At 45.1% G+C, this 27,105-nt stretch overlaps 1 protein-coding gene across 1 annotated transcript; it reads left to right on the top strand.

The window, feature by feature from the left end:
* LOC119432874 (adenosine deaminase) lies at nucleotides 1-27,100 on the top strand. Its single transcript, XM_037700027.2, has 8 exons — nucleotides 1-83; nucleotides 1,421-1,482; nucleotides 2,668-2,790; nucleotides 4,462-4,721; nucleotides 12,075-12,247; nucleotides 14,846-15,090; nucleotides 23,350-23,476; nucleotides 26,628-27,100. Exons 1-8 carry the CDS (start codon nucleotides 48-50, stop codon nucleotides 26,727-26,729), a joined length of 1,128 nt encoding a protein of 375 aa, XP_037555955.1. The 5' UTR covers nucleotides 1-47; the 3' UTR covers nucleotides 26,730-27,100.
* The last annotated feature ends 5 nt before the right edge of the window (nucleotides 27,101-27,105 follow it).

The raw sequence follows: 27,105 nt of genomic DNA, 5'->3' as shown, positions 1-27,105 counted from the left end.
GCCCTATCGCCGCGCTGCACACGGGGCAAGCAACGCGTACCAGCCACATGCAGCAGGGGACGATGCCTCTCCAGAGTTACAAGGTGCGTGAATGTACACCTCCATTCTTGGGCGTACGAATCAATCGAGCCACAGCGAATCTGTCGCACAAGGTGCCCGAACACATAGCAAACTCAAATGGTAGCACACTTAGATAGTACAATGAAAACAAGAAAGCATGCACTTGAGATAAGCTACCGAGTAGCGTGCGAAAAAAGTAATTGAATACTGTACTAAATTGCGAATTCGGATAAGCTTTTGAGTAGAGTACAAAATACTTGAAAAAGTATTTCGTTACTTGCAGGATACTTGTCGGATAAATTTTCTTTTGAAGTTTAAAATGAATTAAATCACGGGATTTAACGTCCCAAATCCCACAGGCTATGACAGACGCTGTAGTTGGGAGCGACGGAATAATTTCTACCATGTGTTCTTTTTTTTGTATGTTTTTTTAATGTGCACACAAAGCACGAAGTTGAAAAAGAAGTGCTGAAATAATAATATAAGAAAAACGTGCTTTGCAGAGAAAGCTTTACGAGCACTCACAAGTAGTTGTCCCCTCAAAGTTGCGATCTCAGTTTGAGTTGAGATGCAGAGATTTATACAGGTTTTTAAACGACCCGCGCCGCGTTGTGCACTCCCTTCGTTTTCTTGGATTTAGATATTCATGCTTTCGCGCATGAAGAATAGTTTGGTGTTGTGCAGTCGTTAAATTTCTTTGTTTATTGCTGTTGGCGGGAAGGTTATTACGTGCGACACGATCAAATATTAAAAAGAAGCAATGCATCTCGCTTGACCGTCAACGCTAATTCAATTTCGCGCGCGTGTGTGTTTGTGTGCATTTGTGTGTGTTAGTATAAGTGTTTGGTGCGGGGTTCGCACCGTTTAGTTGTTCCGGAGCTCATTTATACTTTTATAGTTTTCTTTGTATATATAGAGATCCGAGCCCTTATATATATATATATATATATATATATCTATATATTATATATATATATATAAGGGCTCGGATCTCTATACAAAGAAACTAGAAAGTATAATGAGCTCCGGAACAACTTCTTTGTAGAGATCCGAGCCCTTATATATATATATATATATATATATTTATATAGGTGATGTTGGGAAGGTCACACACGTCGGGAAATGCACCTGGTCATATATTTTAGCAGAAAGTGTGCCAGTTTCTTGCCAGATAACAACACATACGCTGCAAAGACACAATTCTCTTTCAATATTGTTACTCTGTGGGCTCGATTATTTCCCGGGTCAATTGGTTGTTGTATTTCGCTACTACTTTTCACTTGTCCAATTCAGGCCGGTAACCATTGAAGAGCCGGCGTAACACTGGAATCATTGGCAAATGATAGGTTTCTGCTTGCAGGTTCAGCTGCACAGCCACCTGGACACGTACATGCGTCACGAGACCATCTGGGAGCTGTCCCAGTTGAGTACTGAAGCGTCGGTGGAGCGGAGGAACCTTAGTTAGGAGGAAGAAATATTAGAGCACACGTCACGATGCTTTCCGCGTGCGCCACGCGACCTGAGGGCGTTCTACCACTGTGTGATATCATTATGTGTATTTACCACTGTGTGATATCATTATGTGTATTTATCACTGTGTGATATCATTATGTGCATTTAAAGAGTCAAGATTGAATTCCGTTCCTCATTTAAAAAGCATTCTTGGTTGTTGCTGCTGCACATGGAATATGCGCGCGAAAGACGAGAGAGTGGGATCCGGGGAAAACGGCTAAAAAGAGAAGAAGGAAGCATCTGCTTGAACATTTTAAAGGAAATTATTCTAGGAGACGAGCCTGTGCAACACTACTCGGACCATGATAGGCTTAATTGTTATATCAGAGATTCGTTCTAGAGTAAGTAGCGCATTAACTCTTCCACCAAGGAAGGAGGAAGCCTCGATATGGACGCACAAGCTCCTACTTCTTTATCTCCAAAGCTGATGGGGAAGGATAGGGGCACTTACCTCAAAATTTATTGCGCGTTAACAGAAGTAAGCTCCATTCTAATAATTTAAGAAGAAGACAGACTGATGGAAATTGTGTACGACTGCTAAAAGCAGCAAGACTATATAGTATTACCACACTTGCGTTCTGCGTCAATTTCTGAGGGAGAAGCATTGGTGGAAGAGTTCATGTGCTACTCTAGAACGAATCACTGATATAACAAGCCTATCATGGGGTAGGGCAAGTGCCCCTATCCTTCCCCATCAGCTTTGGATATAGAGAAGTAGGAGACATTGCTTGGGTGTCCATATCGAGGTTTACAAAAAGTACGGGGGGTGGGGGGGGGGGGGGTGAAACCGTCGAGACCTCCAACAATGGCAGGGACGCTGAATTGTACGGTATTTTTTGCTAGTGACATGCCAGAAAACACTGCAGTGACCACGTTAAATAACGTGTGATAGTCTCCTGACATTGCAGAACACTGTCGAGCACTCTTGAATTATTAGAGAAAAAAAAGCACGATGCATCACAGTTGCATAATCAGGAAAATATCTTCCAACCCACGGTTTGCATAACTTACTGACATGATGTTTGCGATTTTGTACAATAATTGTAGACCATTTCACATTTGAATATTTGATGCTTGGATTTATCATTTCAACAGACAAAAGGACCTTGGTCTGAACTACAACACCATTGAAGATGTACGGGAACGAACGAAACCTAAGAAATGCACCAGCCTTGACACTTACCTAACTGAAGTTCCTAACTTCCTCAGGACCATCCTGTGAGTGTGGCAATGTTTTCGTGAGCGTTTCAGTGTTGTGGGGTGCAATTTCATTCGCACATTCATACTGATTATTAGCGTTGAACTGCGATGTTGAAATGGTGGCGCTCGGGAGAGCAATATAGCCAGCAAAAAAAAAAAAAAAAGTGTAAAGGCAGAGCTAAACATAGAAAAGAATAATTGGAGGACGCTTAACTTTCGCCTTTAAAAGTGAAACGTGATATCGTTATCGGGCTTCATTGGCATCGCATTTTTCTTTCAGTAAGCTTCACTGCAACACAGAACGCGGGAAAGCCAGCTTACAAAGGCCAAGCTTACACCGATCCCCTAAGAGTCGACTTCATTTTTAAACAGAAATGCATTGCTGAGAAGACGTTTTTACAGCGGCAATATAAGTCGTCTTTATTAAAACGTGAAGGCCCTAGCACCTTTTTATTATTTTCTTAATTGTTTGCTATTGCCCCGACAGGCGCGCGTGTCCAAAACGCATTAGGCAGACCTGCCGAGGAATCTAGCGCCATCTGGATAATAATTTCGCTACTAATCTATCCGAGCGCGCCGCTGTTCGTATGGTAAAAATGCTGGAAAAGGAGTTTGTGTTTTCTCGTACATTCAAAATTATTTTTTCTCGTACGTTCAAATCACAGTCTGACGCCACTATGTATGTAGGTTGTAGTTAAATCATACTTTACCATTTTTCTGACGGATTTCACTATGAGAAATTCAATTTTTGTTCACTAAAACCTTGCGCCACGCGGAGAGCCCGCGCAGTCGGGGTGGTTGGGGATGATTTTCGCCGCCACGGACGCCGACATCCACGCCGATGCCGGATTTTCTGCGATGCGGGGCCCTTAACGCTGTCACGTTAAAATTAAAGAGCCAGCGACGCATTACGTTGGGTCTCGCTCTTCCGGCCCACAGATAATTCTGTCGCAGTTAAAGAACATATAATCGGTGTAGACACTACATTGCACCCTCTTGGGACGAGTTTTCGGCTCGGGCTTGAGCACGCCAACGAACACTCCATTCTGATTCTGTTGACCGGCGCTATGCATGTTCGCTTCGTATACATCAAAATCCATGACAGAGGAAGCCTCTTGTTCGCGTCCCTGTTGCTCTAAGGCAGCATCTCTCGTCAGAGGCCCACGTGGCGCTCCCAAGTGGCTACGCATCCTCCTATCAGTTTACCTTCTCTAAGGAAATCTCTCTGCTCTGCCCTTTTAGATCACGCACCCACCGGCAGCTACGTGGGCGATATTTATCGTAGCCACCGAGAATCTTGATGCGTTACTTTTGCGAACGTGCAGCTTCGCAACAAAAACAGATATCGTAGATCCGATAACGAGGTGGTCAAGTCCACAACAAATAGCATTATTTTCTAAACAAAACTCTTGCGGAACTCGCACAGAACATTTTCATGAAGAAGTTAACGAAACCTGCCAAGATTCTTCTCTCTAAGTACACTGTTATATGTATGGGTGAATCATATATAGGGTGAAAAGTGAAGAAAGAGTAGACCCAGCCACTGCGATATTTAACCCCAACAGCATTTACATACGGATACTACCATTACGATTCTTCCCATTAAGCACAAGAAATTTCACCTAATCGGATGTGCGAGAAAATGTTTTAGCGTGCTCGAGTTCGGTGCTCTCCCGCTGTTTCCCGCAGGGGCGACCGCGATGCCCTGGAGCGCGTGGCGTACGAGGCGGGCTTGGACCAGGCAGGCGAGCGTGTTCTCTACAGCGAGATGCGGATTCCACCGCAGCTGCTGGCCGCGTCCAGCACCGTGCTTCCGCTTGACGGCTCGCCAGCCTCAGCGGTCAGCGGCAGGGATGTCGTGGACGCCGCGCTGGCGGGTCTGCGCCGCGCCGAGCGGGAAGCCGACATCAAGCTCCGGCTCATACTCACGTGCCTGCGCGGAACGCCCGGTGAGCTGCATTGTGTCGCTTTAAGTCGTCACCCAGAATTCATCTCGCAAAGCTGACGTCTTGTAGCGATGACAGCGCCGACCTTGCCTGCACAGGCGCGCATAGATTATCATTTAGGAACAAGTTTGTTGGCAATTGCTAAAATACCATACATAGCTTAGTTAATTCGAAAGAGAAAATGAACATTTACAGCAAACAGGCAGCTTCACAAATGCAGTCGAAGTACGGTATTTGCACACATGTGAGTTTTATTGTTTTATTAAATAGCAGGAAGCGTAAATGTGTACGAGTGCACGTCCTCCTGTATTCGGAAGCATGCTGCAAATATAAGTCGAGATTTTTGCTCTATGAATCGTGCTCCACAGCCAAGTCCTGGGGAAAGGAAGAAAGCCAGTCCCGCTTCTACCACTTGCTATCGAATTTCGGATTGAACGCGATTAGTATCTACTCGTTTTAGCTATATTTACTTGAATGCGAAACATCGCATCTGCTAGCGTCTCATAAGCGGAATGTACTACCGCCGTATACACAGGTCATCGTGAACTCGCCAACAACCGCTGCCTTCGCACAGCCTACTCGAAGCGAACCCGCGCATTATCGCCGATCGGTGTGGCGCGCACGCAACGACGGCCATCTCTCACGTGCACCCTGTATTCCAGCGAGGTGCATCGATTCCCTCAACTCGGCTTCTCTTGTTCGACCTAAGCCCATCTGGCACATTCGTACGAAGAACCCTGCCAGTGCATTGTCCCCGTTTTCATGGGTATACGGCGCGCTCTCCGCAAACACAGCTGCAGGAACATTTCTCCACCGAAATGAGAGCAAGCAAAACTGAAGCCAACTGCAGTCAGTCAACCTGCGAGCGCAACAGCAAAGTTTAAAAAAAGTTAAATTAATTTCAACAGCGGAGCTGTCTATTTCGAGCGTAATCTGTCTGTCGTCAACAGAAATTGTGGGCCGATCCTGGAGGCAGTGCAGAAACGGTCCAAGCGCAATGGCACATACTCCTGTGAACTATAATAATAATAATAATAATAATAATAATAATAATAATAATAATAATAATAATAATAATAATAATAATAATAATAATAATAATTTATTCTTGAAAACAAGTGGTACAAGGTGCCAAGGCATTAGGAAAAAAAGTTGCTACAAAAAGCAACTTCGCTAGTCCTAATAACCAGAGGGTCCAGAAGGCAGCAGACAGCAAGGAGCGAAGAGATGAAACAGATGGGGGAAAAGAAGCAGAAAAGGAAAAACAAAAGAGAGAAAGGAAAGAGAGAGTAAGAGCATATAGCACATATATCAAATTTAAACAAATTTGCTTCGCACATCAAACAATTTGGGAAAAACAAAGAATATGGATACATAGATACATACAACTCTTAAACAAAACAGAAGATTAGATATATAGTCAAACTCAATTCTTGGGGCAGTAGAAATTATACAGTTCTCTGCCAGAACAATTAGGTACATCGATGGACGCAGATCTGAAATTATTCAGCAAAGTGGGGACAATGTAACAAATCATCTGGTTACCATAAGTTGAACGCACATGCGGCACATGCCAGTATTCCGCGGACCTGGTGTTATAATATGGGATGTTGTGTTCTAATCTTGCCAGAGATGAAACAAGGCTTAAGTTCTGTTTGGTTTCTTTTGGGTATCCAAGAGCAAGGCAGAAGTTAAACATATCACTGACTTTAATTACGCGAAATTTTTTAAATAGGGGTTCAGATGGGAAGTCAAAGGGCATATCACTAATTACGCGAACAATTTTCTTTTGTATTACAAGCAAACGGTTAATATTTGTAACAGATGTGGTACCCCAAATAAGGCAGCAATAATGAAGGTGGCTCGCAATTAACATTTTAATCTTCCGAGGCATATAGCGAAGAGAGCAAACGCGTCCAGTAATTTGGGAGAGTTTGCCTGCAAGAAAATAAATGTGATCATTTTCATGAAAAAAGATCCCGAGTGTTTTCACAGAAGGGACAAGTTCAATTTTAGAAGGACCTAGCACCACGTCCCTGCAAAGACAGATATTCTTCGCTTGAAATAATACTGCCTTTGTTTTATCAGCGTTAACCTTGATACCATTTTCTAGAGACCAGGAATATATTTTTTTCCGTAGTGGATAAGCTTATTTAATAATAGTTCATGACTGATGGAGTCGAATGCCTTGCTAAAGTCAATAAATACTCCTAAAGTAAGCTGGCGGTCCTCAAAATTTTGTAAAATATATTCTTTCTGCTGAATAAGTGCAAGCTGAGTCGATCTGTGCTTGCGAAAGGCATATTGCGAGTCAGTGAGGAGGTTTTTAGTTTCAAGGAAGTTTGATACACGGCTAAAAATCATTTTTTTAAAGCTTTCGAGAAGATCGACAGTATAGATATTGTCCTGTAGTTGGACATCGCTGTTTTGCCACCTTTCATGAATAAAGCTAAGACTTTTGCGTTTGCATTTTACGTGGAAAGACACCACTAGCGAGTGATAGGTTATAAATATGCGTTAACACTGGGGAAATAACATTGACAACATATTTACCAGGTTTCATCTGTAAGTTATCTATATGGCACGTGCTACTGTCTTTTAAAGTTGAATAGATACAGATAAGTTCACCTTGAAGTTGAAGTTTGAATTTATTTAACCACATGGCAGGTACATAAAAGTACACATAGACGTGGTTGAGTGTGATGGGAAAAAAGCTGCAATTCACAGCTTGACTGGCCCCATCACCCGGTAAACCTTCATTAGTCGGCCGGAGAAAAACTAGTGTCATGAGGCGCGGCTTTAATATGACGGCAAGCAGTGCTATTAGTCGGTAACGTACTAATGTTGGCGAAATAATCAGTGAAGATATCAGGTAACATTTCAGCGCTAACATCAACCCCGTCTTTCTTAATAATAAAAGGAAGTAGGGCATCAGGTGAACGACCGAGTAGCGAATTGACCTTATTCCATACTTTCCTACTATCGCTCGAACAGGACTCAAAATATTCATCATTATAGCGAATCTTAGCAAGTCGCAGCTGCTTATTAAGTTTATTACGGTATCGCTAACCGCTAACCGAGGTGAGGGAATATAAATATCTTGGCGTCACAATAACAAATAGCCTAAACTGGAATACTCACATTACTAACGTATGTGACTCAGCCTTTCGTAAACTTTGTCTGCTACGTCATAAATTAAAGCTAGCTCCCGTTGAAACTAAACTTTTAACCTACACATCACTAATAAGACCAAAACTTGAGTATGCATGCATAGTATGGGACCCTACACCAAAACTAACATTGATGCACTAGAAAGAATTCAGCGTAAAGCAATCAGATTTATTTTCTCAAAGTACCGCATGACTGATTCCCTGACAGCACTAATTAAAGAACATGGTATCCAAACACTGGAAATGAGAAGAAAGATCCAGCGGTTAAAATTTCTTTTTCTTCTTAAAAATAACCTCCTTTCCCTCACCCCAGAGCCTTATGTAACGCCAATGGTTGCACGCCGAACACGGCATCGCCACGCTGACTCTTTAACTCCCTATAATGCCAGAACTAACGTGTTTAAGTATTCTTTTTTCCCACGCACTATTACGGATTGGAACAATTTACCTCAGTCGCTACTAACCAGTATTGATTCCCTTGACAATCTCAATTATTGACATGTTGCTCTCTTGTGAATTGATTGCTGAAGTTGATCTTTGCGTTATTGTTCTTTTACTTCGCTTAAATTGTATTGACTCATTTCTAAAATGTTCTTTACTTTATTTGTTTTGGAAATTCCTTCATTACACGAGCAAGTGTTCTTTTCCGTGCTTTGTACTCGCAGCTGATGGATTGGATTGGTATTCTGCGCACTCTTAATTTACGTCTGGTATTGTTATTATCTCTTTTTATCATTGTATGCCGCTCCTGCTTGGGCGACGCCAAGGCCTGCAGTATTGTATAAATAAATAAATAAATAAATAAATAAATAAATAAATAAATAAATAAATAAATAAATAAATAAATAAATAAATAAATAAATAAATAAATAAATAACTCCCTAATCTCAATCTCTTAAATGTGTTTAGATCTGCCATGTCACGGTACACGATAAACTTGTTATACAGCCTATTTTTTCTTTAATTTCTTTTAATAGTTCTGCCGTGATCCATGGTTTTCTTGTCTTTGAGGAGCGCTTTGTTTTAGTGCGAGTTAGAAAATGCCGGTCATAGAGCACACAAAAAAATGCCCCAAAAAGTTTCATACGCGAAGTTAGCACAGTTTGATTGAACAATTGAACTCCAATCAATATGTCGCAGTTCATCACAAAATTTCTGCATTCGCAATGGGGTAATTAGCCGGGTGGAAAATTCACATGGGGAAGATATTTTAATTTTACGGTTTACACTGAAAACACTTGGCATGCGATCACTCAAAACGAAAGAACAGACACCAGCTTTTGTATTACACTCAGGGAAATTGGTAATAAATAAATCAATGCAGGTGGCTGTGTGGCCAGTCACTCTTGTCGGCACCGAGATAACATTTGAAAAGCCGTAAGAATGTAATAAGAGCCTAAAGTCACGACACAAGGGGGTTGATGCAAGTAGCTCGATATGAAAGTCGCCACCCCAAATAACTTCATAGTGATTATTAGAGATATAAGTAAAGTTTTCAAGGAACAGAAAAAAACGCTCAATGTTACCGTCAGGAGGCCTATACCATACTGTTACCAATAAATTTGAGCATATAACAGAAAGGACCTCATAATCTTCGGTCACAGTACAGAACTCTTCTATACGCTGCACTATTAATTCGTTTGGAACCAGAATACTAACTCCACCGCCACGTGTAATCGTCCTCGACTGCGTGAAGCATCTGTAGTTCGGAGGTTGCCAAACTTCCCGAGTTTTGGTGGTACCACGTTTCTGACAACATGATAAAGTCGAAAGAGATGCTTAGACTGCCAAAAAATGCGTCGAGCTCATCATCTTTATTGCAAGCAGACTGACAATTCAAATGAACGCATTTTATACCATTTTTGTGTGTAGGCCCAAAGTAGTTAAACAAGCCAGAAGGGCACACCCAATCAGCACAAGACATGGTTGACGTATACAAATACAGTCACCGGAAATTCAGCAAATAAGTTTGGCAAGGTCACTGGGGCATTTTATAAAGTGCGCAGGATGGCCCTCTTATTTTCGAACGAAAACTTAGCCACTTCAGTGCCACGCATAACAAAAATCATGCTCATGCGCCGTTCTTAACAGTTGGAAAATCCTTACGTTTATCGAGCCATTGATCCCTAGTCGATTGATTAGAGAAGCGGATGATGATTCTAGGAATCTTGTTTGAGTGAGAGGGCAACCGGTGGATCGCAGATACGCTTTGCTCAGTAAATGGTGCGAGCTGAAGTTTTCACGCAATAGCGTTAACCTCAGACATTAAACATTTCTTGTGTGTCTTCTGGATGCCATGAAGTTGAATTTTCAGTTTCCTGCTGTGGTATTCCAGGTCGTTAACCGCACAAGAAACCTTTTTGTTTTTCCGCGCAGGCACCAACTTCCTCAAGTTTGGACATTCTGTTTTTCAGGTTCTTAATTTCACCATGTGCCTCGCAACATCAGAAACAATGGTGTCATATTTCTTGGCCATCATGTTCAGGGATTCTTCCACGTCTTGAACAACTTTCTTCAGAGGAAGCAGTTCATCAAGCTTTCGGCTGATGTCAAGTAGCACGGTGGCGATAGCCGAATCATCGCTCTCTTTCTGAATTGAGCTGCCAGCTTTGCAGAGTTTACGGCATTCCTGACACTTCCACAGTTTTCTTTGCTCTGCGCCCTTTTGCTCCCTTTGACTTGAACGTGGATTCGGAAATCCCTGAACATGAGCCAAAGTGATAGGCGCCGAGACATTCGCAACAGATTTAGCGTTCAGCAGCAGTGAAGTTCGCATTACATTTAGTACATATATGGTATCTTGCAACGATGCCATGGTGTCACAAGTATACGCAAAAAAAAAAAAAAACGAATACAGAAAAACACGGATATCACGAACACATATAATAACAAATACAATATGGCAGCAGCAGCAGCGAAAGCGCTCTTCAGAAAATAAAGCTCGGGTTCACGAAATAGGGTTGTGACACCAACCTGAAAAATGGAAGCGGCGTTCGTGACAGACGAGTTCACGTCCAGCTGCTGCTGCTGCCAAGCGACTGCGAAGCTGAACCTCGCTAAGTCTAGCTAAGCATGGTTGGGAGTACTTAAGCTTAGTCAATCATCCATAGCCAATCGATAGCCAATCAATAGCTAATCGACAATCGATTAATCAATAACTTCCAGGAAATGCTGGGGATGAATTGGTAGTACTAGCCTAGCCCAAATACGTAGCCAATACCTTGCGTTAGCCAATCAATAGCTAATCGATAATCGAACAATAATCAATAAATTCCGGAAAATGCTGGGAATGACTTGGTTGTGCTTAGCCTAGCCCAAGAGTCTAGGACAAGCTAGGCGCCAAACAGCTCCGCTGTCTCTATTCTTTATTTCTTTGTTCAGAGATACCCCGCTTTGCACAAAGGCGTGTAATCAGGGGGGGTTACAACTTGAAAAAAAAATCTTCATTAACACAGCACAGTTGGTCACAAGACAATTGATTCCACTCTGTTAGTCTACGAGCAAAAAAGGAATTAGCATAGAGGTTCGTTCTAGTCCGGTATTCTCGAATTTTAAGGTCATGATCAGTTCTTTTCGATATATAAAAATAAAATAAATGTCTGTATTAATTCCGGTCTTGTTATTATATATTTGGAATAATAATTTCAAACGCAGTTTTCTTCGGCGAGAGGAGAGCGCTTCCCATTCTAGCTCGCTTTTCATTTGAGTGCAACTCTTCCCTCGCCTGTACCGCCCCAGAACGAGCCTTGCCGCTCTATTCTGTAATCTCTCGATTTTGGCAATCAAGGTTTTCTGGCGAGGGTCCCAAACACAACATGCATACTCCAAGATATGACGAACAAAGGAAATATAAGCAGTGTTTTATAGTATAAATGGTGAGGTGAGGAAATAAAGTTTAGCGCTTTAGCAATGCTCTTTAGCATTGCGCCTCCAGCGCAAGATACGTCCCCCCCCCCCCCCCCCCCCCCTTTGCCAATACCACTATCATCTAATAATGAGACACGCCGTAGAGGAAGACTCGGGAATAATTTTGACTGTGTGGTGTTCTTGAACGTGTACCTAAATATAAGCAAAGAAACGGTTTCTGTTTTTTTTTTTTTTTTTTCATTTTTTTTTCATTGCGCCCGCATCATAACGCGCCCGCCGCGGCCAACATCGAAGGCTGATTGTGCCCTGCGGCTCGCAGAGTGGGCGCCCGAGGTGCTGGACCTCTGCCGTGAGTACAAGGACCGGGGTGTGGTCGGCATCGACGTCTGCGGCGTGGTCGCACTGCGAGCTGAGGACGGGTCGGCCGCGCCTTCGCCCTCGATCACGTACGGAGAGGAGATCACCCACCCGCTCATCGTACAAACATTCGAGGTGCGCACAGTTTATACGTTCTAGCCTTTTTTCCGCAATGGCGGTTATAGGCCCTTCGCGCACAATTTATTCAGTCCATACGCCCGTGCGGAATCGGTATATAATTTTAAAATACGCTCAAGCATTTCAGAGTTTCGAATGTGGAATATATATATTATTTCGAAGTATGCTTGGCTGACGCGTTTCTAGGGGGCTACATTAAACATACCGAGATTATAGCCTAATTTGCGTGCCTCCAGCCTCTTTTCCGTGCCTATCATGTACGCCAGATGGACGATCATGATAAATTTGAGCAGAACTTGTGGGCCCTGTTGGTACGGGATCAGCTTGCAAGAAATGGCAAGACAGAAGACGCCGCATGAGACAGGGCACGTACCTGTCCTGTTTAGTTTTATGTGCAATTTCTTCCAAGATGATGATGAGCATGATGAGTATTAAGAGCATCTCCTTTGAAGTGGCATGGTGACAGTAACCTAGCTTGTGTAAGTGACTTACGTATTATCATAGCGTAACCCATCATTCCACCTATACCTTCTTTATCTCTTAAGATTACCTACAGATAAGACGATCCCGTCACAAGTTCTTTCCCATTATTTTTTACCAATATTCCAGTCGTCTCTTGCTGATTTTCAGCTCTGATCAGCTATCGCTCCCATCAGCTTTTAACCACAGCGCTTCCCGAAGGTAGACGGTTCTGGCTGGATGGAGACCTTCGTATACAATGGGCTGGCTCGTCTCCAGACTTTTGCCGCCGCAGATGCACGTCTCACTCTGTCACGTATATTTGCTCGTGTATGTTCTTGTCCTGAGGCCGGTAGCAAGCTCGGGCCTCTGCAAGGCACTATCGTTTGTGTTACCGTACAGATTTTCTCTTCTGATTCCTTGCCTGTCGTATTTATATATCTCCAAAGGTGCTCTATGTTTCTGTATATAGCCACGTTCCGCCTCCCATTCATCTTCAGCTTTTCTTGGTGAGTGCGTGAGGTTTTTTTTTTTCGTTTATGCATGCAGGCAGGTATTTATATTGCTTGCTTGACTATGGGTATCGCTTGCTATTGAATTGATACGAATTAATTACTTGTCTCTTCATTAAATACAACTAGTCGCAATTTTGTGGTGCTAGAATTAGGGCAGATACGCATAGTCTCGTGCCAACACGTATTCGGAAACATCTTCAAATCATCTGCATTGTCAGCTGCAAGCACTATGTCATCCGCATGCATTTGCTCCGGGACCCTCTGTTGCGCCAGCTGCCCGTTATGGATGTAACATAAACCCAAACCTAATTTACTATTTTCCAGTCATGCGGCGGCCGCATTTAGATGGAAGCGAAATGCAAAAACGCCCGTGTGATTGCATTGTAGTGCACGTTAAAGAACCCCAGGTGGTCAAAATTATTCCGGAGCCCTCCACTACGGCGTGCCTCATAATCAGAACTGGTTTTGGCACATAAAACCCTAGAAAGAAGCACTTTCCAGTCGCCTTTCTACTTCCTTAACGTAAAGCGGTATCTGCATTGGAGACAGAGATCCAAACAAAAAAGATAGTTCACAGGAAGATGGAGGCCTTAAGTGATGAACAATGGTAGAACATTGAGTGTCGATGAAGCAAGCAATCTTCGACTGGCTGTCTATGGGTTTGGAGTTGAAATACTCGCAGATTTTTTTTCTTTAAAAACTTTTATTCCAACGCATTTTAAGATTGTTACGACGGGAATAAAACTACTACGGGACTGAAGAAATGGCGCTAGTAATGATAAATGACCTCTAACTGTTAAAAAGCCCATGAAAACTTGCCGCTGAAGCGCCAAACACTCGCTCAAGGCAGTAAAAACAGCGCATATTGAAGCGCCGCGAACAAATGACGTGAAATGTGCTTTAAAGAAATAATCAAATTAAGAAAGCGGCCTCCGTAGAGAAGACATCGAAGAGATGCAATAACTGTCAACGAACGAAGGGCGAAATATGTTCAAGTGACACGTGGTGGTGGAACAGGAGAACTAAACTCGATGTTCGAAATTGCTGGGTATACTGGAACAGCTAACCTTGAACGAGGCAAGCACAGAGATCCATGAAGCACTGAGACTCGAAAGCAGCCAAAGGAAGATTAATATGCAAAACGTACAAGCGAGGAACAGGAGGGTGGAGGATTGGTAGAAAAGGATGATAGATTTCTTAGATTGAGAAGGAAATGCATGTTACATTCATTTCCCTTTATGGGAGGAATGTAATAATAGCATCTATCTATCTCTCTATATCTATATATGTATCTATCTAGCTAGCTCTACTACAAATAACTTCCCCTATGCTTTCCTTGACTTCATACGGCTTTGATGAATAAAAATCAGGCCCTAATAAAAATCACACACGCACTCACGCACGCACGCACTTACGTACACGTGCACACATACACGGCCCTAACCTACATAGCTTTCATAAAGGAGGTTCCTAGGCCAACCTAACGTCTCTTTATCGACGCGTCTTCGGGCACAGAACGCTACGATGTGAATGTACGAACACTTGGGTACGCAAGGCGAGGCTAGATGTCGAATTGTGACTGTATTACCTGCAAAACGATGCGTGTGTTGCGACGGTGCAGCGTGCCGCCTCGTGGGGCGTCCACCGGACTGCTCACGCGGGCGAGGCCGGTCCCCCGGCCACCGTGCTGAGGGCCATGCGTGAGCTTCACGCCGAGCGGATCGGCCACGGCTACCGAGCCGTCCTCGACGGAGGGCATGCCTACCGGCAAGCGCTGTCCGCGGGAGTCCACTTCGAGTGCTGCCTGACCAGCAGCATACTCACCGGGGCGGTCGACCTCAGTGCCCAGGAGCACCCAGTGCTCAGGTATCCTTTGGCGTTTCCCTCGTTTTGCACACTAACACTGTACAGTAAACATAGACAAGATAATGTACAAAATTGCCATGTTATGCAATGCTTGCTAAAGGTAGGTTAAGTTTCATGTTTAGAAAGGAGAACAAAGAATTACGACAAGACAAGGACTCAGATACCAGTGCCAACTTGCACGGTTTATTGTTCGTAAAGCTGAAGTTCACTTTAAGGCCGTTTCCGATTTGCACCCAATTCGACCAGGCGGAGGTGTATCGCAAGTCATCTGGAATTTGTGAATGCTGGCCTTTCAATACCATCAATGTCACCTTGCTAAAAGGCGAATGCGCTGCTTAGCAGATGCATATCAATGACAAATGCAAACATTGAAATAAGCAGGAAGGTAGACTGGCCTACTCTGTGGTTTAAGACCGTAAAAAGAGAGAGAGAGATAAAAAGCATTGGCCGCATATCTGCTTGCTTCGCTGCAAATGACGTCGAAAGACGATAGTCTTCTGCCGCCCCTGATACGTAACTCCCTCTCTTCTCCCATCTCCCACCCCTCACGCTATTCCCCTCCCCTCTCACTCCTTCCTGATGGATGCAATGGAGGTTTTGCTGAATTCAATTCAAGTTTCCCGCGTTCGCCCTGCTCTCGCGCGATCTGTTGGGACCTTTTATTACTGTTGGCTTAAAGCCGACTACAGAGCCGCGGCTTCAGTTGGCTTGTTTTTAACACGTAGCGTCTCTTTGACACCATTTCTAACACGTTGATTTTTCATTTACTAACGTAAAAACCAGTCCAATGTGTATTCCTAATTAAATGACCGCTGCGGATCACGGTTATGTACATATATTTTCCCTCAAATAGGCATGAGGTTTCCTTTGCGCTGTATAATGTTGACGTGTATGACCCCGTGCCACCGGTGCTAGTAGCTTGGTTGGTTTTGGCCGAGTGGTTGAATCGGTTTCGGCCGGGCGGTTGAATCGAGTGACAGACAGACAGACACACAGACAGACAGACAGACAGACAGACAGACAGACAGACAGACAGACAGACAGACAGACAAACTGTTTCGCATTTAGGTAGCTCAAGAAAGACGATCTTTAAAAGAAATCATGAAATGAATATAACTGCACTTGATTTTTCGCTTCTATCTCTACGACGTCGCAAATATCGCGCTTCCACCTGGGTTAAAGCAGTGCTCTAATCACGTTGCCTTCTTCAAAATAGGGTAAAAGCGTCGGCGAGTATTATTATATATCTAAAAATTACATTTGCCATCCGAGCGTCTTCTCACGACGATAATACACCAAAACACCCAGGAGCGTGCCGCAACCATAGGTGTTTACGGACGCGATGCATCGCCAGGTTTCATGCACGGAGAAAGGCGGCGTCCACTCACTTGCTTTTCTTTATCGCTCCCTATTTTTTCCCCTAAACTTCCGCCCTCTGTCAGAGTGACCTTTTTGGAGCAACGTAACAATACGGTAGGTTTAACGAACCTAGTATATATATATATATATATATATATATATATATATATATATATAACCTCATGTGCAACAGCAAGAACAGGAAAAGCAGGCTTAATGTATTGTCCTTGTAAAAGATTGTGCCTGATAAAAACGGTTGCGCAAAAGGTTGTAAAGCCTTGTGCAAAAAATAGCCCGCGTGTGTCCTTTGCTTGACAGACGGACCGAAAATCTGGAAAGAAACAGTAGGTCTGGCTTTGCAATTAGCCACTAGGACCCCTTTTTGCCATGCGCAGAGGGCGTGGTGAATCATTTTCCTATCACGTGCAGAAAACATTACACTGCCCGAAGGGAACGCAACGTCAGTACCTGTTTGAATGAACACAAGAGGTCGCCATCCGAAAGCCCACCTAATTGTATTAGGGCAATGCATTGCAGACTGTGTGATTGAAGCCATTTGTCCTAAAAACATTGTATATCATTACAAAGTTACGAGTAAGCGCCTTGCCATGACGCCATACTACATAAAAAAGAATGAGCAAGACTGCCTTAGCAAGCCTTCAATTTCCCTCCATGAAAAATAGGTTAATTTTCTTGACTGCACATAACGTAATTGTACGTTGTGCCTCCTTCTTTCATTTGTATTTTCGCTTTTTTTGCATTTTCTTCATGTGTTATTTCTGAGCCTGAGTTTTTATTCCCGACATGCATACATAAATACATGGCTGCAAATACATAATACATTTAACCATTGTTATTCCAAATAAACTTTAGTTGAGAGTCAGGGCTTGTCTTGTCTACTTCTAGCGCTTTTTATTGCGATAGCAATTATATGGACACTTCAACCGGATTTTTGCCGTCGGCGTCGCCGTCGCCGTGAGGTTCCGTATAGATAAAATCTTCGCCGCGCCGTATGCCCCAGCGGAAGCGTGCGGGGACGCGCGCTATCACGGAGAGCGAACGCACTCAATCTCCCACGCGCAAGCAAGGAAGCGGAAAGCCAGCGCCGGAGGGAGCAGGGGGGGGGGGGGGGGGGGGCACTTCTCTGCCAACAACCGCGCTCGTCGCTCGTCCGCACAGTCTCTTATCTCTCCCACGCGCAAGCAAGGAAGCGGGAAGCCAGCGCCGGAGGGAGCAGGGGTGGGGGGGGGGGGGCATTCTCTGCCAACAACCGCGCTCGTCGCTCGTCCGCACAGTCTCTTATATCTCCCACGCGCAAGCAAGGAAGCGGGAAGCCAGCGCCGGAGGGAGCGGGGAGGGGGCGCACTTCTACGCTGCCAACAACCGCGCTCGTCGTTCGTTCGACCGCACCGTCTCTTATCTCCACACGGCTCTGACCTTTATGCGCCGTGCATTCGCCGCTCAGTTTCCGTTGAAGCGATCGACCACACGTACCTTGCGCTCACTGCCAGCGTTTTGACAGTCGTTGGCTGCAGTCATTCAGTGTGATCTATTCATGTTTGTTTATGCGCGCTCACACCACGCTTGTTCATTCAGTTAGTAATAGTCGGGCCACATTTTCCAACGCACGCTACACATGCAATGCTGCCCAGATCGGCAGTGCAGCACTACAGGTGTGTCCCTTCGCACGCGCTGCCCACGGTAAGCGCTTCTCATCAACACCACCGTTTCACACGCGCCTTCTCGTGGTCATCGAGTCTCTCTTCATGTCGGTCTACTTACGTCGCAGCACACCTGCTTACTTAATCAGCTCATGTTTACTACAATTCATATTGCTACCAAGGCCGCTCACCTTACTTCGTATGACATTGCTGTGTTGCTATCGCATTCATTGCTTCGCCCTTAGGGCGAAACTGTGACATTTTTTGTTGTTTCTGCTGTTCACGTCGAGGTTGTTATATTTGCGCATCGCTTCCTCTTCTCCTGCCATCTATGCGACATCTTTCAGTTTCACCACCCGCCGTGGTTGCTCAGTGGCTATTGTTGGGCTACTAAACGAGCACGCGGGATCGAATCCCGGCCACGGCGGCCGCATCTCGATGGGGGCGAAATGCGAAAACACCCATGCACTTAGATTTAGGTGCACGTTAAAGAACCACAGGTGGTCCAAATTTTCCGGAGTCCCCCACTACGGCGTGCCTCATAATCAGATCGTGGTTTTGGCACGTAAAACCCCATAATTTAATTTTTTTTCCAGTTTATCCGACAGCTCGCGCCGCCTATGTAACGAACCCTGAATCTATACATTCTGCATAAACACAGTTCTACTTCTGCGTTTGACTCGGCTGGTCCAGTGTCCGACTTGCTCCAGCAACAACACAACATGGTGTCTGAGTAATCGTAACCACCCCGGAACTATGGCCAATTGATTACTGAAACCGCCGGCACACTTCGAGCTAGCCAACAACGCTCAACGAGCGTGGGACGACTGGAAAGAAGCGTACGCCATCTACGAACAAGCCTGTGAGTCGCCACCAAACCCGCAGTCACGGGAAAGGTCCTACTCCTCCATGTTCTCGGGGCCCGCGGCCGCCGCGTTGCCCAGACGTGTCCCCCTCTACCTCCACCTGCCAACGGCGTTCGCCGACGGATGGTTACCTACTTCCTACACGCCCTCTACAAGTCCTGAGCTATCGCCTATGTGACGCGAGGGCGAAAGCCTTGTAAAGCCTAGTGTAATTCACCGTAATCCTCCTTAATCCACCCTAATCCTAATTCATTGACCTTAATCCACCCTAATACAAATTAATCCACCAAATGCAACTTAATCCACATTAATCATCATCAGCCTATTTGTGTGTCCACTGCAGGACGAAGCCCTCTCCCTGCGATCTCCAATTACCCCTGTCTTGCGCTAGCTGATTCCAACTTGAGCCTGCAAATTTCCTAACTTCATGAACCAACCTAGTTTTCTGCCGTCCTCGACTGCGCTTCCCTTCTCTTGGTACCCATTCTGTAACTCTAATGGTGCACCATTTATCCATCCTATGCATTACATGGCCTGCCCAGCTCCATTGTTTTCTCTTAATGTCAATTAGAATATCGGCTATTCCAGTTTGCTCTCTGATCCATACCGCTCTCTTCCTGTCCCCTAACATTAGGCACGGTCCACCTTAATCGACCTTAATCCACCTTAATGCACCCTAATCCACCTCAACCTCTTTAATCCACCCTAATTCACCTTAATCAAACCACTAATCAATCATTCATTAACTTTGCTAATCACTACTCATCTCTCATAGACGGCTTGACATGCTTTCGTTTGCTTCAGCCCTTTCTTGGGTTAAGTGACTTTCTGTACCTCACAACGCGACCTTGGAACAGAGATCTAAGGCTTTCGCCTTAAAAACGTAATACCGGCGTATGCTGTCTTCAACACAATGAAGCAAAAAGAAAACTAAACGAAAATATTGTCCATCGTGGTCACCAGCACGCCCTACCACCCTCAGACAAACGGCCTCACCGAGCGGTTTAATTGGACTTCAGGCGACATGCTTGCGGCTCATGTTGCGTCCAATCAGGCAAACTGGGACCTGGTTCTGCCCTTTGCTATTTACGCTTACAACACTGCTACGCAGGTCACAACCAGGTTTTCTCTATTCTTCCTCTTGTACGGTCGCCAACCGTGTCATGCCATAGACACCTGACTGCCCTACAACCCCGATGCCTCTAAGTATGCACACATTTCCGAAGCTGCCCGATATGCCGAAGAATGTCGTACTGGCCAGGCTTTTCGTTACGACCGACCAGCAGCGCCAGAAACAGGTCCGGGACGACCACCCTCCCTCTGCTGCTTTCCTTCCCGGAACACTCGTATGGCTGTACGTACCAACCCACGCTCCTGGTCTGTGTTCCAAACTGCTCCTAAAGTATGACGGGCCCTACCACGTGGTCGAGAGCACATCTGTTAACTACGTCATCGAACCTCTTACGCCGCCTGCCAATCTCCATCGCCGTGGACGCGATATCGTTCACGTAGACCGCCTCAAATCCTACTTGGGCCCTCCTGTGCACACCTCTTAGATCGCCAGGATGGTTCATGCTTATTTCGCGGGGGCAATTGTAATGAAGAACAGGAGGATAGCCGAAGCGCAAGCAGGATCGCCAGTGCAGTGCGCAAGACCGTGCTCGACCTGAACCAGTGCTCTTCGCTGTGCTGTGTTTTCTGGATTCACGGCCCACGTTCAATAAACCTCTTTTCAATTCCATGAGTTTGTAACAGACCTTCGGAGGCAAGCGGGAAAATGCGGCTTTGGGGAGAAAAAAGACCGACTCATTAGCGACCACATCGTTGTAGGAATAAGAGACGCAGCACTGCGAGAGCGCCTTTGTCGAGAACGGGACTTGACGCTGGACAGAATAATAACCACGTGCAAGGCAGCGGAAATTTCTAAAATGCACGTAACAGAGCTTCAGGAGTCGAAGTTTGAAGTAGAAGCCATATAAAAGCAGAAGCAACTCGTATGAAACTCGCATCAACTAGCAACATCGAGGAACCAGCAACTCAAACCACAGCTCAAGCAGCAATCAAGGTGTGCACGGTGTGAAACAACGCACAGACTGCGCGAATGACCAGCCTATGGCTCCAGCTGTTACAACTGTGGCAAATTCGTGTAGGCAAGGCCAACGAGGCAGCATCACCTCCCGTCAGCGCATAGGTCACCTCGAGGATCCACACCAACAGAATCAGCAACGAGATTTTTTTTCTTCGAGAGTCTAAACATCCAAAGCATAAACATCCAGTCGGAGTTGATAGAAACGGTGAGCGTATGTGGACACGTCAGCTTCAAGTTAGACAACGGCTCCGACGTAAATATCATTCCCAAGAACCAACTTAGCACATGGCCATCGCAACCTGCATTCAAGCCAATAACGGCACGAGTGGCTATGTATACGGGACAAACACTTCCCTCTGACGCTGAATCCGAGCTACGCTGCTCAAATGAAGAAAACGAGCGCATCCTAAAGTTCCTCGTCGTTAGACAACCGCTGAAACCGATTTTGGCCGCCAACACATGCAAAGCCTTGAATATCATCACGGAAAGACAGCCGCAGCGAACGACTGCGTGCACAGCAAAGCAGACTTCAAAACATGGTTGGCGATTTTCCTCGTTTTATTGAAGGCATCGGAAAACTGCCTGGAGTATATTGCACAGAGCTAAAGGAGGTAGTAACTCCCACGGTGTCAGCTCCACGCCGTGTACCAAGCGCATCAGAGCACAAAGTCAAAGCAGAACTGCAACGAATGTAACAGAATGGAATCACCACGGAAGACACAGAGCCTTCCGAGTGGGTCCATCGGATTGTCGTCATCAACAAAAGAAACCACAGCGTCGGACTGTCTCCTGAGCTCTTCCAGCAAGCCAGTGAGAGTGCCTTCTAGCGGCAACTCACCGTCAAGCCGTAGTTCAACGTCGTTCTATAGTGGCATCGCAAAACCTTGAAGCACATGCAGGCGGCAGACATCAGAAAGGTGCTCACAGATGTGCTCACAGTAACACGCGCCAACAACCTTAACTTCAACGACGACAAGCTCCAGCTCAGTTTGCCAATAACCACGTACCTGGGTCATTAACTTACAGCTCAGAAGATCGCTCCAGATCCAGGAAAAGCAAGGACAACTGAAACCACATCACTTCCATCAAACGAGAATGGTCAATCAGGAAGGACCATCTAAATAGCCAATTCAATGAAGAAAAAGGCAGCAGATGAGGGCAAGGACTTCATAGAGGTGCTACTTAACTACCGCTCAACGCAAACATACAAGGACAATCCCATTGCTGAGTTCCTAATGGGTATAAAGCTAAGTACATCATTCCTACTTACCCTACCAAGCGTCCTGAAACCAAGCTTCCCAACCGCGCCTTATCATACGCTCTTCCAGCAAAGGCAAAAGGAAGAGAACAAACATGGTGAGTGCCACACAAGGAACTCTCCAGCCACTAATTCTTGGTCAGCCTGTGTGGCTTCGTCTCAATAAAAAAATGTAACAGTTTCGCCCTAAGGGCGAAGCAATGAATGCGATAGCAACACAGCAATGTCATACGAAGTAAGGTGAGCGGCTTTGGTAGCAAAAAATGGCGCAGTTTCGCCCGAAAGGCGAAGCATCGATTGCGATAGCAAATTAGTAGAGCGTTATTCGGAGTAGGGGTAGTAGTTTTATCGGCTGCATAAACTTGGACACATTGGCTTACTAACTGAATTAACAATCGTGGTCAGCGCGCACAAGCAATCATGAATAGATCACACTGAATGACCGCAGCCAACGACTGTCAAAACGCTGGCAGCAAGCGCAAGTTCGCGCGGTCTATCGCTTCAACGGAAACTGAGCGGCGAATGCACAGCGCATAGAAAGGTCAGAGCCGTGTGGAGATAAGAGACGGTGCGGGCAAGCGACGAGCGCGGTTGTTAACAGAGTAGAAGTGCGCCCCCCCCCCCCCCCCCCCTCCGGCGCTGGCTTCCCGCTTCCTTGCTTGCGCGTGGGAGATGGAGTGCGTTCGCTCTCCGTGATAGCGCGCTTCCCCGCACGCTTCCGCTCGGGCATACGGCGCGCGGCGAAGATTTTATCTATACGGAACCTCACGGCGACGGCAGAAATCCGGTTGAAGTGTCCATATAATTGCTATCGCAATAACATTGGCAAAAAGCCACAGTAGTGAACGCCGGTCTAGGACCCCGTATAGATACGCCGTGGAGAGATCCCGCAAGGGCATGGGTTCGATCTCCCTGTGGCGGTGGAGCAGTGCTCGCGTGTTACGATGCATATGTTGGTTCAAGGCGTTTCTAAAGAATGTGATACGCTTCTTGTACGTAATGCGTTCTCGATGCGGGTAAACGCAGGCTGCGGCGGGATGGCGCGAGTTTCTCGATCAGCGTTGACGACCCCGCTATCACGCACACAAGGCTCGAGGACGAGTACCGCCTGGCGCTCATGCTCGGACTCGGCCCCGGCGACCTGCTGCAATGCGTGAGTGAACCTTTTCGCGGCGCATGCGCACCCTGCAGCTGCGTACGTCGCGACAAGACATAATAGCCATGTCGTTTTAAGCTGTTAACACCAAAACACTGCTCTGAATTTTAAGTTCTCAAAAAATCGCATGACTCGAGACAAATTTAAACAACAGGATTACAAGGACAGATGTCGCACCATCTGTAAATTTCAGCTACAAGAACGGACATCACCATCATATTAAAGCTTGCATGCGATTCTTACTCTGACACACAAGTTTTCCATTAAGTTAACATTCTAGAAAAGGGGGTTTCTCCTAAAGACGTACATGACATGCCAATTAAAGAAAAGAACTAACTTTTGCCGTTTAACATCCAAAAGCTACGTTAGAGACGCAGAAATGGGGGAACGCATACAAATTTTGACCAGATGAGGTTCTCTAAGAGCATTCTTGCATTTTGCACCTTTCGGAAAAGATGACAATTTCAGGGGCATTATAGTCGCTCTGAGAGAGCTGTAGTAGGCATAATCTTTTGATAGTTTGGTCGCGCTGTAATACAGGCGTAAACTTTCATTTGTTCTTACTTGCTTTGTAATTTTCGTTTTTCCTGAAGAATTTAAAAGTCAAACTTAGAATTTCTCTTTAATTAGTCCATGAATTACTGAGCGCCATCTGTGTACAGACAACCATCGCACAAAGTATTTTGACATGACAGAAACCTTAAGCTAGTAGTTTTAAAGAAACCAAGCTGACATATGGCACAATATACATGCCCAAAGTCCGAACAAGAGAAAAGGTTCACGAAAAGATGGAGGGTTGATCAACAGTGGGCGAACAAGGAAAACCTTAGCCTGAAGCCAACGTTTCGACAAGGGGACTTGAACTCGTCACGGCACTAGATGTTTTTGTGGCAGGGACAGTCGCCTGCTGCTAACTTCATGTACTACGTGATGCCCTCGGGTGTAAGGATATTCCCTATCCGCCGCCAGGCCAGTGAGTGGCGCTGGCTAACCCACCAGTGATATATACCCAAGAAAGTGGACAGGGTACAGCAGCCACCGTAGTTGAATTGGTACAGCATGCCGTGCACCTTGCGGAGATGTAGGTTTGGCTCCCACCGGAGGCAAGCTAACTTGTCGTCCATTTCATTAATCTTTTTTTTATTATTATTTCTACATTTCAATTAAACAGTTAATTTCCCCCGTGTTTTCCTTGGTTTCGTGGCTTGTAGGCTTCATATAGTTGTAGCAAAAGATCGAGACTCTCGGTTCCGCTCATTCTTCTCGATAAAAAAATTAAAGGAACTGCTAACGGGAAAAATGCCCTCACCCCCGATGGGCGAGTGGTAGCTTGTAGCCTCCTCGCGCTTTTCAGAGAGGCGATGGGCCACAAAAAGCCTATACCGCCATTACGACCTAAACAATGCCCTGAAAAGTCTGGAAACAGTGTGCGCGGTTTTCTCCGGCGGATTGACACGGTCTCAAAGCGAGAAAAAGGGAGGAGTGGCGTCAAACGAGGCTGGCCTGCAGAGGACGACGTCATGCTTCCTGCTAGCTTTCTTCCTCCCCATGGCTGAGGCTTCCTTTCTTTAGCCACATCGGCGTTCTACGACTCGTAATTAGGCAGCACGTATGGCCATTAGTGATAATTAGTTCTTCGTATCCGTATATTCTGATAACTATAACGTTCAGATAACTAATTCGGGATTAAGAATATGCGTAACGCCAACGTATTTCGAAGCACATTTTGGGAAAGGGACATCACAACTCTGCTAGGGAATTCCGTGATCGTAACAAACTGCCATTAGTAAGCAAACTACAGACTATGCTCTCGATTTCCCAAAACTAAGGACACATTATGGGAGACAGTGCCTGGACTACATGATTCCTGCATTCTTGAATGATAACCGAAGTATTGAAACTGAAATTCACCAAGCAAGGTCTCTGCGAGACACTTCATAAAGCTGCTTTATAAAATTCTGTTATTGGACCAATCCTCCTCCTGTTAAATTTTCATTTCGATGGCTTAGGCGATACAAAACTTGGCACAGTGACTTGTCGATTTTTTAAAATTTTATTTTGATGACAGGCTCTATTTTACTTGTGTAGTGAGTTTACGCTACAACAGACAGCTGGTGTTCTTTGCTACATTGCTTATAGAATGTTTAGTTAGCGATGTCTATCGAACTCTTTTGACTTCTTGATAAAATAACTTTTTGTCGGTTATTTATGTATTTGTCGAGATATTCCAGTCAAGTTTGCCAGAGTGAAAATTCATATTTCTTATTCACCTTTTTTTTTTAATTTGTGACACAATAACAGGATTCAACCGTTGTTACTCCATTGTACAAGATATTGAGGACAGGGACATAGTCAAGTGCAGACAAGCACCTTTTGTCCCTGGTTTTTCTTTGTTTCTTCTTCCTTTGTCTCATTTTATTTGAAATGTGGTCCTGGCGCAAGGAAAACCAAGCGCGAAAGAAGAAGGGACACAAAGAGCGCCTTTCTGGCGCTTTTTCCGTCCTTTCTTCTTTTCGCTTAGTTTTCCTTACGCCAGAACCACATTTCACGCAATACCCAACTAGCCCAACATCGCATTCTGTTCATTTTGTTTGCGTTTATAATGAGCGTGAAACGAAGGATGCTAGTCTAGGATTCATTACCACGTAGATACACCTCGAGGACTCAATGGCCTGATCAGCGCATGTAGTTTCAATATGCGAGTTTTAAATAAATGGCTGATTATAAAGGTTTGGCAACTTTCTAAGCGTACATTACAGTTTACCTTGACAGTAAAGCCCGACTCATTAGAAATCCAGTCGAATGCCTGCGGCATGCGATTTGAAAAAATAATTAAAATGAAAAGCAGAATGCACAATGACCCAATGCGTATTGCATTCTTGCTATATTTGCTTGCACTCGTACTCTGTTAAGTTCTTACCAGAGCTAGATGCGCTGTACTTTTTTTTTTTTTTTTGCTTGGAGAGAACAAAAAATATCTCGCAATATTTCTCGTGACTCCATTTTTTTCGTAAGCGAGTAAGGTATGTGGGTGTATATTACGCTAAGATCACAGGTCTCCGAGCCCGTAAGTTCTTGTGCAGTTGAACTCTGCTGATAGTTGCATACAAGAAGCTTACAATAATTTTTTTTTCTCATGTACCAACAGAACCGGTCGGCCATATCCGCCTGCTTCTTACCTGCAGATGAAAAATGGGAACTCCGGCAGAAATTCGACAAACTCACAAATGCAGAGACGGCGGACGCATGATGCGTGCCTTTTCTTTGAAAACTGGAAATAAAGCTCGTACACGCATTTTAAAATTGGCACGAACCGCCCTGATAATACCATTTACAATAAAGTGCTAAGTCGGGCCGGTTGGTACGTATACATGTCTGAATAAAACGTAACAGCGCAAACAACGGGACGTCTGTCTCAGTCACGTCCCGTTGTTTGGGCTGTTACTCGTTTTCTTCCGACCCTTTACAAGGACAAGTAAAATTTGGATTTTTTTATTAGCCTCGTGCGCGACCGATGGCGGCGCTGCGAACGGCGCTCCGGTGACCTCAGACGGGGGACTCACCTTTGTCGTCTGCTACGCTCCCGCTAAAATAGCTTCATTTCCACGCGTTTGCTCGCGCTCTGA

The sequence above is a fragment of the Dermacentor silvarum genome, chromosome 11 (assembly GCF_013339745.2).
Source record: "Dermacentor silvarum isolate Dsil-2018 chromosome 11, BIME_Dsil_1.4, whole genome shotgun sequence".
In the NCBI taxonomy this organism is placed as follows: domain Eukaryota; kingdom Metazoa; phylum Arthropoda; class Arachnida; order Ixodida; family Ixodidae; genus Dermacentor; species Dermacentor silvarum.
This window is presented reverse-complemented; position numbering and strand designations above follow the sequence as displayed.

What these genes read in the sequence shown, in the direction of transcription:
- LOC119432874 (XM_037700027.2), top strand. Translation starts at nt 48, where the DNA reads ATGCAGCAGGGGACGATGCCTCTCCAGAGTTACAAG. An exon ending in AACTTCCTCAGGACCATCCT is followed by an intron (nt 2,791 to 4,461) that starts GTGAGTGTGGCA and finishes TGTTTCCCGCAG; the next exon opens with GGGCGACCGCGATGCCCTGG. An exon ending in TCATCGTACAAACATTCGAG is followed by an intron (nt 12,248 to 14,845) that starts GTGCGCACAGTT and finishes GCGACGGTGCAG; the next exon opens with CGTGCCGCCTCGTGGGGCGT.